This window comes from Mustela nivalis (assembly GCF_964662115.1).
Source record: "Mustela nivalis genome assembly, chromosome: 5".
In the NCBI taxonomy this organism is placed as follows: Eukaryota; Metazoa; Chordata; class Mammalia; order Carnivora; family Mustelidae; genus Mustela; species Mustela nivalis.
In genome coordinates, this window is record NC_139024.1 from 155,091,918 (window position 1) to 155,107,247 (window position 15,330).

At 40.3% G+C, this 15,330-nt stretch overlaps 1 protein-coding gene across 2 annotated transcripts in view; it reads right to left on the reverse strand.

Moving 5' to 3' along the window:
• Positions 1-2,013: 2,013 nt before the first annotated feature.
• SLC17A1 (solute carrier family 17 member 1) overlaps positions 2,014-15,330 on the reverse strand; it is a 79,842-nt gene continuing 66,525 nt past the window's right edge. Inside the window, exons 13-14 of one of the 2 annotated variants that reach the window (XM_082731505.1) lie at positions 5,133-5,206; positions 2,014-3,086 (exon numbers count right to left, since the gene is read on the reverse strand). In XM_082731505.1, coding sequence (XP_082587631.1) covers positions 2,991-3,086; positions 5,133-5,206 — 170 coding nt within the window. In that variant the 3' untranslated portion in view covers positions 2,014-2,990. Of the gene's footprint in view, positions 3,087-5,132; positions 5,207-15,330 lie in introns of those variants that run through there. The other variant, XM_082731509.1, reaches the window with a different exon arrangement.

Below are 15,330 nucleotides of genomic sequence, written 5' to 3' on the forward strand. Positions count from 1 at the left end.
CATGATCTCAGGGTCCTGGGATCGAGTCCCGCATCAGGCTCTCTGCTCAGCAGGGAGCCTGCTTCCCTCTCTCTCTCTCTCTCTCTCTGCCTGCTTCTCTATCTACTTGTGATTTCTCTCTGTCAAATAAATAAATAAAATAAAATCTTTAAAAAAAATAAAATGATAATAAGGGAATACTGCAGGCAACCACAAACTAGAAGAATTCATCCAAGACAAATTAGAAAAATGGAATATTCTTATAAATTTAAAGAAATGGAAATAATAACAAAAACCTTCACTCAGATAAGATCTATAGACCTAGATGGTTTTAATAAAGAATTCTACCAAATGTTTAAAGAAGAAAAGCACTGATTTTTATACAATCTCTTCCAGAAAAATTAAAGAAAAAATAATTCCCAACTCAATTTATGATTCTAAAATTAGCTCAATACTAAAATCATATAAAAACAGTATAAAATAAAACTACAAATCAATATCCCTATGAACATAGGAAAGAAACAATAATAGCAAACAAGTCCAACAGTGTATAAAGATCAAGGAATGCAAGACAGGCTCAATATTCAAAATTAATGTAATCTACCATATTGACGGTATAAAGAAGAACACTATAACCATAGTAATGAATGCAGAGAAAATGTTTGACAAAATTCACTATCCTTTCCTGACTAAAAACTCTCAACAGAGTAGTAATAGAATTTTCTGAGTGTGATAAAGGACCTCTACAAGTATCCAACAGATAACATCATATTAATGAAAAGAGAGTCAGTGCTTCCCCATAAGATCAGGAACAAGGCAAAGATATTCATTATCACCATTACATTCAACTTCTGAAGTCTTTCATAGAGCACAAAAGAAATTAAAGGCACATGGATTTGAAAAGAATAAATAAAGCTCTTATTTGAAGATGATGGGATTGTCCATGTGGAAAATCACAAAGACCCTACAAAACAAAACAAAACAAAAAACCAAAACCAAAACTCCTAAAACTTAATAACTGAAATGTAAAAGAACTATAATATCAAAGAGTTTTGAAAAGAAAGAATAAAGTGGGAGGAATCCCTCTTCCCAGGTTCAAAGGTTATTATATATTGTGGTGATCAAGACTGTGTGGTAATAGGAAAAGGATAGATAAATAGATTAATGGACCAAAACAGAGAACCCACAAATAGTCCCACACAAGTAGGGCTACCTAGCTTTTGACACTGAGGATAAAGAAATTTAAGGGAGGAAGAATAACGTTTTAAACAAACGATGCCAGACCAATAGGCAAAAGTAGGAAACTCAACCTAAGCCTCACACCTTTCACAAAAATTCGCTTAAACCTGATGGTAGATTCAACTATAAAATGTAAAACCATGAACCTTTTAGAAAGGAAGACAAATCTTTGGGATCTAGAGCTACACAAAAAGTTCTTAAACATGAAACCAAAACCATCCAGGAGAGAAAAAAAATTGGTAAATGTCATCAAAAGCAAAACTGTTTGTTTTTTGAGAGTCCTGTAAAAATTAAAACGACAAGCTATAGACATACAGAATATATCTGCAAACTATAAATATGACAAATCTACATTTAGAATATATAAAAACTTTTCCAAGCTCAATAGTAAAAAACAAACAAACAAAACCAAAAACTATCCCATTTAAAAAATGGGCAAAATCACTAAGGGACATTTCACAGAAATTAATAAACATTAACATTAATAACCACTAGAGATATGCAAATTAAGACTCTGATGAGATATCAATATATACCTATGAGGCAACTAAAATAAAGAATAGTGACATTGATTGCTGGCATAAATGTAGAGAAATTCCATGTCTCATACATTGCTAGTGAGAAAAAATGTTATGGTCACTTTGGCAAATTTCTTGGCAGTGTCTTAAATTACGAAAGGAATTTCTTAAAATGCGAAAGGTATTACCATATGATCCCATACTCCCGGTACAGAGCACTCATCCCAGTGAAATGAAAACTGACGTTTACACAAAGACCTCTGTGTTCACAGCAGGGTTTTGGTGGTTTATTTTTGTTTAATCCGTAATAGTTGGAAAAGCTAGGATGTCCTTTAAAAGGTGAATGTTAAACAGCTGTTATTTATCCCTACCACGGAATACTATGGAGCAACAAAAAGGAAGAGCTACTGACACATGCAACGACCTGAACGTACCTCTGCGGAATTCTGCAGAGTAAAAATACGGTAGGATTTCATTTACAGGACATTTCAAAACCGAATTATTGAGTGTATATTAATGCTCACTTCCAGCTGGTGTCCTTGGTGGACATCACACAGGAAATAGCCATCTGATGAAAACTTCAAGGTCTGAAGAAAGCCTCTGCTTCCAGTGAGACTGCCCAACAGGTCCGCAGGACCGCAGAAGAAGCGCGTCTCCACCAATCGCCCAGGTTCCCCAGGAGAAACAAGGCCCAGGACCATTGCTGAACTTCAGGACCACGCTGCTTTACCACCTCGCCCAACAACAAAACTCCTGTTTACGTCCTCACAGTCTCACCGCCTTCCCTAGAGACTCAGGAAAACCCCTTAGACGATCAACCACAGGAACATGACTCGGTCTCTAACAAAGACTGATGGCTTTCCGGGACTTGGAGTAAGGGGCTCCTTTACAGTCCGTGTATTCAAATAAGTTTGACATAGTCATGTCTGATTGGACGAACGGTAATAACAGACTGTAGGTCAAAGCCAAACAGCCCCGTTCCACTCTCCGGTTGGACAGTTGCCTAGATGACCTCAGCCAATCAGAACATGCCCCAGTGCAGTGGCCGGAGGATCCTTCCCTTTAGTTGTGCCTGAAGTGCTCTTATTTCTGTTCCCTGTTTTTGAAGGTGGGAAGAAGCAAGTAGGGCAGGCTGAGAGCAGATGCACCGTGTTTCCTCCGGGGCTGGCAAGCGGCGAACCCGTGGGGGCGAAGGTGGACTCACAAGCTGGCCGACCTGGGAGCTGCGAGCCCAGCGCTGGGCAGGGCGGGCAGTCAGTCCATCATCCAGCAACACCAAGGGCCACCACCACAGAGGCAAGTGCGACCCAAGTCTTCATTTAGTAAAAGCCCAACGAGTAATATGCACTCCTGGGAAAGGACACAATAGCAAAGCAAACATCAAAGTCTCTTTTTCAAAGGTGTCTACCCAATTTCAGAGAGTGAGCTGTGGCCAGAACCATATATATTTCCATAAATCAACCCACTTAATTATGTTTTCTTGATAAGTTTCCTGTAAGTTACTCTGCGAGAAAGGGTTTTACTTGAAACTTCGATTGTCATTAGATTTTTAAATCCTATTCTAACCTTTCCCATTTAAAACAAAAACAAAAACAAAAAACAACTCTAGGTGCCCACTAAGTTGATTTCAATGCAGGGTAGGGCACTGAGTTGAAAAACTCTGGGACAGTCAGTGCCAAAAGAGAAGTGCCCATCCCCCAACCTTACAGCCAGTGGAACTACTGTCCGGGGTCCTGGGTCACAGTTACCCCAAAGGTGGAAACACAGTCTGAGCTGATCTAATGAAAGAACTTCCTGAGATTTTCAGCTCTGCCCCTTGAACACACTTTTTCTTTCTTTTAAGAAGTTGTGAATAAGGCTCTGAAGCTGCTGAGGAAGGTCTCCTGGCTCTCAGAAAAGATTGAAAACTGAAATGAAAGGGAACAAGAAAAATGGGTTTGGGACGTCTGGGGTGAAGGAGAGAGAGAGCAGCCTTGACACCCAATCTCAGCCGCTGTGTTCCAAAGGCCCTTAAATTTTGAGCTGCCACAGACTACTTAGCACTAAGTCTCCCCTTTGCTTTTGGCCCTTCTTTTAAAAAATACTATTCAGTTTGACTTCTGTCACTTGCAAGAGACTGTATCTGACAAATCAAAGCCAAAACTAACTCTGCCCATGAGAAGTTTCACCCACCATGTGCTACCATAACAGAAAATTGTGCATCTGCCCTTAATTCTGTCCCTCCTCTTTTGTAGCAATAATGCTGAGTCTTTGCTCTTCACCCTTACATTTCATTCAAAGAGAGGTGAAAATCAGAGTGGGAGAGAGAGGAATCTGGTACATTGAACCCAATCAAAACTTTAAAGTAAATGGCTGAAGCAGAAAGTACTCACACAGAGTCTCAGGCTATGACTGATTTTCCTACACTGGGTGTTAAGAAAAAAGAAATGACTCTTGCTTTGATCTCCAAGCTAACATTAGAAGAATGCTGAGGTAGTTGGATGAAGAGGAAGGAAAATATGGAAATTTTAAGGGAAACTTTTCTTTTCTAATAGGTGGCATTATGGCTAACCCCCCCCCCCCATGAATGTACCTTAATTCAAAAATATTTCTAAAAAATTCTAGCCATTATCTAAGCCTCCAGCAAGTTGCAATCACTAATCACAGATCACCATAATGAATATATGATAAAGAAAATGTTTGAAATATTGCAAAAATTACCAAAATGGAGATACAAAGTGAGTAAATGCTAATAGAAAAATGGCACCAATAGACATGCTCCACACAGGGTTGCCACAAACCTTAAATTTGTAAGAAACAAAACAAAACAAAACAAAACGAACCACAGTATCTGTGAAGTAGAATAAAGTGAAGCAGGATAAAATGATGTATGTCTAAACGATGAAACTGAGTAAAGGAAACCTCATTTAAAAATGGAATCAGGAGGCCATAAGTGGGAACTCTGATGTTTTGTTTCTTCTGCTCCACTGCATTCCCAACAGGAAGAAGCATACTTTACTACTGGGATAGGGGGAAGGAAGACCTTCTCCTTGCCCAGCAACAAGTTCAGCCAATAAGAAAATACCACAACTCAGCCAGTGAGATGCTGTCACCACCCTGAACTCTAACTTTCCTCCAGTGGGCTTTCTTTCCTTTAAAGTAACCCCTTCCAACCTCTTCTTTTTCTCTACCCAGTAATGTTCCTTTCCTTTGATCTCCGGACTTGCCTATGGTTTGCCAGAGCTTGTGTGTCCCAAATTGTAATTCCTCTGCTATTCCCAAATAAATCCATTTCTCCAGTAAAATAACTGGCTGTTTTACTTTTAAAGTTCACAAAACCATACATTTGAGAGTGGCCCCTAAGTGAAACACACAAGAAAGAACAAGGAGAGGCAAAAGAATACTTTTAACACTCACTTTTTCTTTGGCTTCAAATCCCAATACGATTCCTGAGAGAGGCCAGATCATGGGAAGAACTTCTTTTCCCTGCACTAGAGAAAACAGAGAGGAAATAAAATCTGCTTATTATTCCTGTTACAGACTTTCCTAAGTTGAAGGATTTTCTCCAGGCTCCAAATCCTTGTATCTCAGACCTATGGAATAACAATCATTTAAGTAGCAAAAAGAGATAATATGGCCTCTTTCCAGAAGGGACTGACTCAGGGTTCACAATACTCTGCTCCTGTGGCTGAAAAATCTTTAAAACCAAAATGCATGGGCGTCATGGAGGCATTTAACTGGTTTTTCTCCTTAGAGCTCCTTTTATTAGAGAAACTATCACTCCCATACCTATTCCAGCTAACAAATCCTCAGAGGCTTTCCAGAAACAGTGCCTTTGCACAAGACTGCTTTGGCAGAGCTAAAAAACATGCCTGGAAATAAATTCACATGTTTGACTTAAAGACAGAGGGAATCACTCATGAGCACATTTTGCAGCCCTAAAAATAAGTACAATTAATGTAATCAACCTGGTAAACTCAAGTGTTTATCACATCTGCAAATAATAAATTCAACAAAAAGATGCATCAGGTCTTATCAAAGGAACTGTGTGAATCACAGCCATTATAAACAAGGAAGACAGTTAATCACAGCATGTATTCTGGAAACTTAGCTGTTTCGAGAACACTTTGGTTTCTGATGATCTTTAAGTAGCTTATCGGCAGCTGGAGGTCTTGAGAACTGCCTCCTGGGGTTCCTCCCAGAACACAAGGATGATTCAATACTAGTATATCCATAAAGATGATTCACTGACTTTAGTGAATCAATACTGCTACAGCACTAAATTCCTAACAATGGTTACTAAAAATACATTTGGCAGTGCTTGCTCTAACTACTTTAAAGTTAAAAACCCTTAATAAACTGGGGATAATGGGATAAATTCTAAAAAATATTGAATGGACTAAAAAAACCCAAGTGTCATATATTTAATAGTGAAATAACATTTATATTGTTGTCAATGAACCTGCAAAAAACAGTCCTTGTCACTACCATATGTCCCGTTGCAGAATATTAGACACAATTATTTTTTTTAATTTATTTTTATTTTTGGCATAACAGTATTTATTATTTTTTCACCACACCCAGTGCTCCATGCAATCCGTGCCCTCTCTAATACCCACCACCTGGTACCCCAACCTCCCACCCACCCACCAATTCAAACCCCTTAGATTAAATGTTTTTTAGAGTCCATAGTCTCTCATGGTTCACCTCCCCTTCTAATTTCCTGCAACTCCCTTCTCCTCTCTAACTCCCCATGTCCTCCATGCTATTCGTTATGCTCCACAAATAAGTGAAACCATATGATAATTGACTCTGTCTGCTTGACTGATTTCACTCAGCGTAATCTCTTTCAGTCCCGTCCATGTTGCTACAAAAGTTGGGTATTCATCCTTTCTGAATAGCGTATATGGGCCACATCTTCCTTATCTATTCATTAGACACAATTATTAAGTAAAGCATGTAACCTGGTCAACTCTAAGACAATATCACACTTTCCCATGACTTACCTGTATACCTAGTGTGGTAGCCAGCTTCCAAGATGGCGGTGCTCCTTTGGCAATCAGGTCACAATAGATACAGCAGCTTCTTCTAAACAGAAAGCGTCAGAACATAGCAACTGCCTGATTCCCAGCAAAATACTGACAATATGAAGAGATACTTCCATTTATCCCAACTTTTATAAGTTCAGAGTACTCTATAAAAACAATCTTTGATTTGGAAGGACAAGGGCATCCCAAAGCTGTTCACTGAGACTATCATCAAGAGAGGAACTCCTGATGCCCATGGCACAGAGGATGCAGGTAGGAAGTGAGCCCACCCCACAGGGTCTTGAGCAGCATCCTTTTTGGTTAGGGCATTTGTGGAGCTACCCTACGGTAACAGAGCAAAGTATTGTACCAAAGTACTTTTGGAATCATAACAACAAAACAATGGTCGAGAAGGAAAAATAAGTATGTAGGTAATAGTGGCTGTATGGGGAACCTTATTTTAGGGCTTTTCTTTCAGTGATGTAAGAAGCTGGGCTTATAGGGTGATGGGATTAGCAGCAATAGAAGGAGGTGCATCAACTTTCAGCCTTCAGCTCAACTGGCTCATGGCAGAGTACCCCACAAGGTGGTACATAGCAGGCTGTTGCTGGGAATCAGTCAGTTGCTATATTCTGACACTCTCTGACTAAAAGACTTACTATTACAACCTGGTCGTCAAAGGCGGGCCACCATCTCAGAAGCTGGCTACCACACTACCACACTAGAAGTTGGCTACATGACAAGTACCACCTTACCTCCAAGGCTATATAATTTCTCCAAGTATCTCCTGGTCAGGAGTAACCTTCCAAGAAACTTAGTATATACTAACATGGGGAAATGTATAACAGGGGACTTATAATACCCAACCAAAATATCTCCTTTTGATTTATCACCAACAGTATTGAGAACCTAGAGGTTGTCCTTATTCTTGTTTTATTCATTATTCTTCTCCATAAAAATTAATTTTGCTCTGGCATGTGGCTTTTGAGACAATGGTCAAATGAATTATATGACTGTTTTGCTCTAGAATGTAACAACTCTGTCTTGTAATTTTGATATACTGGTCATCAACTTGGAAGTTTGAGAAAGAATCTATATTTAAATGGTCTTAGATTTATGTACATAAAATGTACTTCCTATTAAAAAAAAGTAAAAGATTAGTTAGTGATTTGAAGAGAAGGCAAAGCACAGAAAAAGCAAAACCTTACAAGTGGTTAAGAAGAATCATGAAACCACAGGAGACAGTACTGTGATTATAGTTAATCACACTTGGCCCTAAGGCTACAGTGAATATAGGATCACCTAATATATGCCACATTACTGATATTTTTCCTTAATGAGGTTTCAATTTTTGCTCTGTCAAAAAGAATCCATTTTATTAAAAATCCAAAATTGTTTTTTCTTAAAGGTATATGTAGTTTCTCTGACATAATCTCGTTTGAGAGGAAAGTGATTAGGGAGCAGAGCAGGGGTAGGACTGATATGTAAGACCAGCAGCTACAAAGACTTCTCAATTCTTCTTTTAGAACTAACATTTGGGAAATCTCCATACTGTTTTCCAGAGTGGCTTCATCAGTCTGCATTCCCACCAACAGTTCAAGAACCAAAAATAGAACTACCCTACCATCTTGTAATTGCACTAGGAGGTATTTACCCAAAGGATAAAAAAAAAAAAAATACTAATTTGAAGGGAATACATTCACGTCAATGCTTACAGCAGCATTATCTACAACAGCCAAATTATGGAAACAGCCCAAGTGTCAACGGACTGACGAATGAATAAAGAAGATGTGGTATGGATGTACAATGGAATATTCCTCAGCCATAAAAAGAATAAAATCTTGTCATTTACAATGACGTGGATGAAGCTAGAGTGTATAAAGCTAAGTGAAATAAGTCAGTCAGACAAAGGCAAACACCATATGATTTCACTCACATGTGGAATTTTAGAAACAAAACATAATGAGCATAGGGAAAAAAAAAGAGGGGCAAACCAAGAAATAGACGTTTAACTCTAGAGAACAACTGATGGTTACCAGAGGGGAGGTGGAGGGATGGGTTAAGTAGATAATAGGGATGGAGGAGGGGGCACTTGTTGTGATGAGCACTGGGTGTTGTATGCAAGTGGCAAGTCACTATATTGCACATCTGAAACTCATTTTTTTTTAAAAGATTTATTTGAGAGAGAAAGGGAGAGAATGCACATGAGCTAGGGGAGGGGCAGAGAAGGAGACTCCCTGGTGAGCAGGGAGCCTGATGTGGGACTCGATCCCAGGATCCCAGGATCATGACCTGAGCAGAAGGCAGATGCTTAACTGACTGAGCCACCCGGGCAACCCACCTGAAACTAATATTACATGTAGGCTAACTACTAATATTTGGTAGAAAGATTTTCATAAATTTTGGGGTTGCTTTACTTTAACAAATTGTTTCTAAAAGTGTTTTCTCATTTTTTTTTCAAGTGAATGTTATAGTTCCTTAGAACACCCTTCTCATTTTCAGAAGTCATTTTATATCTTAAGTTGCACACAAATAAATCATTTATTTCATTGCCTTCCAATACAATGTCCTGAAGCCCACTGTTCAATGAAGAGGGGCTGTATTTTTGAATATGAAGCACTTTAATATTGACTTGATGGTAACTAGTCTATTTTTTCCAGAAAGCAAATTGGATATATATGTATAATGTACTAAATTTACATAGAAATTCCAAATAGTAGACCACAAAAATTACATCTAACTCAAAAATGTCATGATCAAATATCTCCTTCCCAATCCTGTTGTTCCTTTTTTATTATACTATTTATTGTTAAATTTTAAAAGCATAAATTAAAATAATATAAATTTTAACATAGATTTTTGCTTCCAAATCAAATGTGACATTTGCGCTAAAAAAACAAAAACCGAAAAACCAAGACCCAGAAAGTGTTAAATTTAAAATTTGCTGAAAGGTCATATGTGCCTACTTATTACTTATGTTACAGAAAAAAGCACTTAGTGAAACAAGACTAATAGTATTCATAACATATGGGCAAAAGATATCTTAACCTTAAGTCCAAGATCGTGTTTGATGACAAAAAATCATACTGTTTTCAGAAGAGATGAGATGCAAAATGAACTCTTTATATCATAATCACTATCGATAACATTTTGTGATTTATTTAGAAACAAACAAACAAATAAATAATATAAATAAATAAATAAATCGCATTTTGTGATTTATTTAGTCAAGGAATTTTCTAAGTAGTTTATTTATTGCTTGGCATACAAACACCTAAAAAAAAATGACATAAAAAACAGAAATGACCATTTTAGCAAAGTGGCCAAAGACATTTCTGTGAGAAAAAAAACCCAACCAAACACGAAGAACTTTTTTTTTTTAACCATGAGGCTATGAGATAGAACAATGTAATCCATATACCCAATAAATTATCACACACATCCAAAAGTTACAGAGATTTGGGGCACACATAACAAAAATATGTAGTAATGGGAAGAAAGGTCTACAGCTTTTTAAGAGGTTTAACCTAAGGGACACCTGTGTGGTTCAGTCGGTTAAGCATCTGCCTTCAACTCAGGTCCTGTTTATCCTGGGGTCCCCGGATGGAGCCCTGTATTGGGCTCCCTGTATAGTGGGAGCCTGCTTCTCCTTCTCGTTCTGTAATCTCTCTCACTTTCGTTCAAATAAATAATAAAATCTTTAAAAACAAAAAAGAGGATTAACCTAGGATTAGAAGAAATGACATAATTTGATAGTTAAGAATGATCACATTTATGAAAGTCATTTGCTCCTTTAATTAAGCACATGTATTCTCTCTCACACATACATGTGTGTATGTTGGCTGAGGGGTTTCCCCCCGCAAAGAGGCAGAAAAGTTCTGGAAGATATGAAGAGAAAATGGAATCACAACTAAATTACACAAAAATATATTTCATTTGTATTTATGTAGAAAACACAATAATAGGGTCAAACCTAATGAAGAACATGCTTAAAACTGATCAGTATTGATCAATATATTTCCTACATTAAAGATTTGATGCCAACTCTGGGAGAACATTAAATAATGAGCATGTAAGGCCAACCTGAGGAGAGAACAGAAGGCAAGCTGAGGACAAAGCAGAAGCTGACCCCCTGCAACTGCCCCCCCCCCCCCACCGTGGGACATATGTGATGGTCTTTCAGGAATCTCCCAACTATCTTAGTGGTAATACCTTGCTAGAGGGGAAAAAGAACCTTAACTTGACAATGGCAAAGCCTCCAGTATCTTGTAGGTCCTCTTTAGCATACGGAAGTCCTTTTGATGAACCATGAGAGACTATGGACTCTGAAAAACAATCTGAGGGTTTTGAAGGGGCGGCGGGGGGGGGGGGGTGGGAGGTCGGGGTACCAGGTGGTGGGTATTAGAGAGTGTACGGATTGCAAGGAGCACTGGGTGTGGTGCAAGAATAATGAATACTGTTATGCTGAAAATAAAAAATAAATTAAAAAACAAAAAAGAAAACCTCTCTTTTCCTTGCCTCCCCCAATCCCATAGTATATCATCAGCCACCCCTCACAACCCTGGGGCAGCAGCTGTTTCTGGCTGGGGTCCTGTCCCCGGCGCTTCAATAAACCACCATTTTGCACCAAAGACAGCTCAAGAATTCTTTCTTGGCCGTTGCCTCTGGACTTCACCCCACTGAACCTCACCTATATTCCAAAACCCCATCAAACCTCTGATCCAAAAGGTTCAATATCCGGTAATAGGCAAAAGTACAAGTCAACGGTTGTATCAGTCCCTCCAGTCAAGAGAGAGAAACCACACAGTGAACTGAATGAGGAAAGTTTCACATGAAGAATTACTCTCTCAACGCCCGGGAGAAAGGAGGGGGTGGCTAGTGAGAAGTAAGAGCTCAAAGTATCAGAGGAAGGGCATAGGGTGTAAGAATGGGTTAGTATAAGAATAGCCATCTTGAAGGCAGGGAAGCCATTTTACTGAGCATCCCTAACCAGCCCACAGGGCATACGTGACTTGAGACAAGAGAAAGTAGCTAAACCCTAAGAAAACAACTTAATCATATACTACCAGGGCGGTTAAGTGAAGGCGCTACAGGGACCAAACGTTAAAGAAAAACAAATAGTTAACTTGCAGAGATCGCAATCCTGCAAGACAGGAGTCTCCCTTGGTTTGCAAATATCCTGGTGATTTACAACAAAAAGGCCATCTCTTCAATGGCCCAATTTCCAGAGACAAATGGCTCAGTGCCTCGAGGCCAAAGGTCGCCCTCCCCACCACAAAACTGTAGGAGGCTGAGGCAGAAGGAAATGTAATTAAGGTGAAAATTCTTCTAAACCTAAATCTCACTTAACCGCTAGGGTGACGCTGGGGTGGCAAAAGGTTAAACAAAGTTAAACTGTCAAAGTGGGATGCAAGAGATGTACGTAGCTATGAAAAAGTGCCTTGAAAATGCTATATAAACCCTTGGCTTTGAATGCTCGGGGTCCTTGTTGAAACCCGCTGCGCTGGGCGGATACTTGGACCCCAGCTAGCTGGAAATAAACCTCGCTGTGTGACTTGCATTATCGAGAGTGTTCTCTGTCTAATTGAGGGGTGGTCGACTCCAGACCCTAACAAGGGAAGGGCCCACTGCCACCCCTGGGGCTGGAGAAAAGACCAAGCACGGGGATCCGGGCCTTACTAGGGAGGGTGCCTGTGGAGCTCACTGGGTTGCAGAGAAGCTTCAAGAACTTGGCACTTGCCAGAATGGCTGAAAACGCAGGCCCTGGGGTAAGAGGGCAAGTGCCCTCCACCCTCTGCCCCCAGGGTATGAGGGAAAGCTCCCCACCTGGAAAGTTCTGCTGATGGCCTGAGAGAGCCACGTTCATGAGACGTGCTGCTCCACATCTCGCTGGAGAGGCTCAGGGTAGCCCTGGAGTATGGTTGGGAGGGAGTGGGGATTGGAAGGGGGGAGTGCACAGCCACGTCCAGCAAGCAAATGCTTCTCCTCTAGGGTGTCTCTCCAGTGCCCCCATCTGATGAGGCTTTGGTACCAGCTGACAAAACCCTAACATTTAACAAGGGCCAAGTCCACTGCCCAGAGCAGGCCAAAGGGAATTGTCTCCATTACTAACACCAGGTAGGTGGGCCCCTCTGAGGACAAGTGCAGGGAAAGCTCAGAGCACTCCTGCCATCATCTCCAGGGGTCCCTCCTTCGAGTTCCCTCCACTGCAGCTCAGAATGACCCAAGGAGCTGAGACCACAGTTCAACCCCACGTATTGATGACAAAGGCGTCTCGGTTATCGTCCTGTTACTTTTATAAAGCTGCTCAGAACTGAACTGCTCAACTAGTTTACTTACAAATCCACTCTACAGAAATAGAAGCAACATTCTACCCTTACCCCAGAGGAAACCATACTCCATACTCCGTTCCCCTGGCCGTCCCACATCACCAGCATTACGGAGTAATTACAAGCCAAATTCAAAAGCTATAATGCAGTAAGAGAGCCACAGTGTTGTGTCTTTCCAATTGTATTTACTAACTCAGTTGAGAATTGAGAGCTCATAACTCTCAATTTATTGATTATTGACATAAAAATTAAGGTGCCTACAACAAAATGTCCTCTTCTTATTGCTGGTCACACCAAGCCACAGCTACTCTGATGCGTAAACTAGAAAAAAATACATCTGTTCACCTGCTCAGAGAGACAAAAAGCTTTTCTCTCTTGGCCTATACTCTAGATGGTAAAAACAAAACAAAACAAACCAGACAAAACAATAGAACAAACAAGAAACCCTCCTAATGAATAACTACAGAGTTCTACAGGCTTTATTTTTATTTTATTTATTTATTTATATATATTTTAAAAGATTTTATTTATTTATTTGTCAAAGAGAGAGCGAGAGCGAGCACAAGCAGACAGAGTGGAAGGCAGAGTCAGAGGGAGAAGCAGGCTCCCTGCAGAGCAAGGAGCCCGATGTGGGACTCAATCCCAGGATGCTGGGATCATGACCTGAGCCGAAGGCAGCTGCTCAACCAACTGAGCCACCCAGGTGTCCCCAGGCTTTAGTTTTAGCTTCATATATATGCTATTTACGTAGTCCATAAAAGTGGTCTCAGGTTGGTAGTACTTAGAAGCAAACACAAAAATCTCTCTGGAAGAATAATCCCTCAACCCCCCGACAAGATTTCCTTGAGTAAAGTTTATTAACCGTGAGGCCACAATCTGGAATTACACAATACATCCAGAAACACTCCAGCATGAGCAAGGGCCAGGTGAACACAAACAAGATAGAACATCCTTCCCCAGAACTTTGGATAAGAGGACAGCGTAAGAAGTTTGACAAATGAAGAAAACAGCGCATAAGAAAGCACAGTAAGGACCTGGCAGATATGGGGAAAAGGCAGAAGGAGCAAATAAAACAAAACAAAACAAAAAAGAGTCACTGAAAATAAAACTCAGTAAAAAAAAGGTGAGTTTTGTGCCAGATTAGACACTGCCCACAGAGTAGAGCTATAAGCCCTGAGGAAAGATATTCTGGGGGCACTGCTGTCCTCCACATCACCTGCAGAAGCCCCATCAGGAACCATACACCAGTTCTTGAAATAGCTACCTACATGATTTCAGATTTCTTTGAACTAGCAACGACCAACGTGTGTTCCCTCTGTTTGCAGCTGCCTTTCTGTGTTCTAGCCTCACACACTGGGTGTGTGTTGAACAGAAGACAAATTCATTCATGGCTTTTGGGAACAAGAGAAGCAACTTCCTGTCCTGTGCTGTGCATTAACTTGGTCCATTTTGTCCTGATTCTACTGAGAAGGCTTTGGAAGACGTTAAACCAGTAAATGGTGCATTTACATATTTACAGATTTATGTAAGTTACAATATAGGTATTTACATTTTCAATATTCTGCCTGCTGTGTGGAGACGAACTGAAAAAGAGAGGAGAAAGAGTGGGGCCAGGTAAGAGTATGTTTTATTTACCCCAGTGACAGGCAATTGTGTTAGGAGTGGAAGAAATGAAAAGCGATGGCATTTGGGGAAAGGTCTGTAGACAGAGCTGACAGGACATGCTAGTTGGAAAACACTCGCCAAGGGAAAGAGCAGACTGAGGAGGACTCCAAGGTTTGGGGCAAGATGCAGTCTTGCTCCAGGGATGAAGATGGAAGGGGTTGAGGCATTCTCCTTGTGGTCATGTGAAGACCGAGATACCCACTGGATACACCAGGAGAGATGATGGTGGCCAAAGGGCTGAAGTCCTGGCTCGGGAAGGGGTGTGAGGAAGGGCAGTTAGAGAAAGGAGACGGTGTGGGCTCACCTTGGGAGTGAGTTTGAATAGGGAAGAAACTCAAGACCACAGTCCTGGGGACACCAATATCAGAGGTTCCAGAAAACATAAGAACTCGCTAAAAGGATTCAGAAGTAAGACACAATAAGGGAAAATCAGGTCCAAATCATGGATGATAATCAAGTGAAACAGTCCAGGGGAGAAATGAGTGATGAAAGCTATTGAGCTTAAAAGATAAAGTCTCGGGACTGGCCACTGGATTTACCAGAATGGAAGTCAGTGAAGGCTTCGCTAAAAGCTTTCTTGTCTCGAGTGGGACA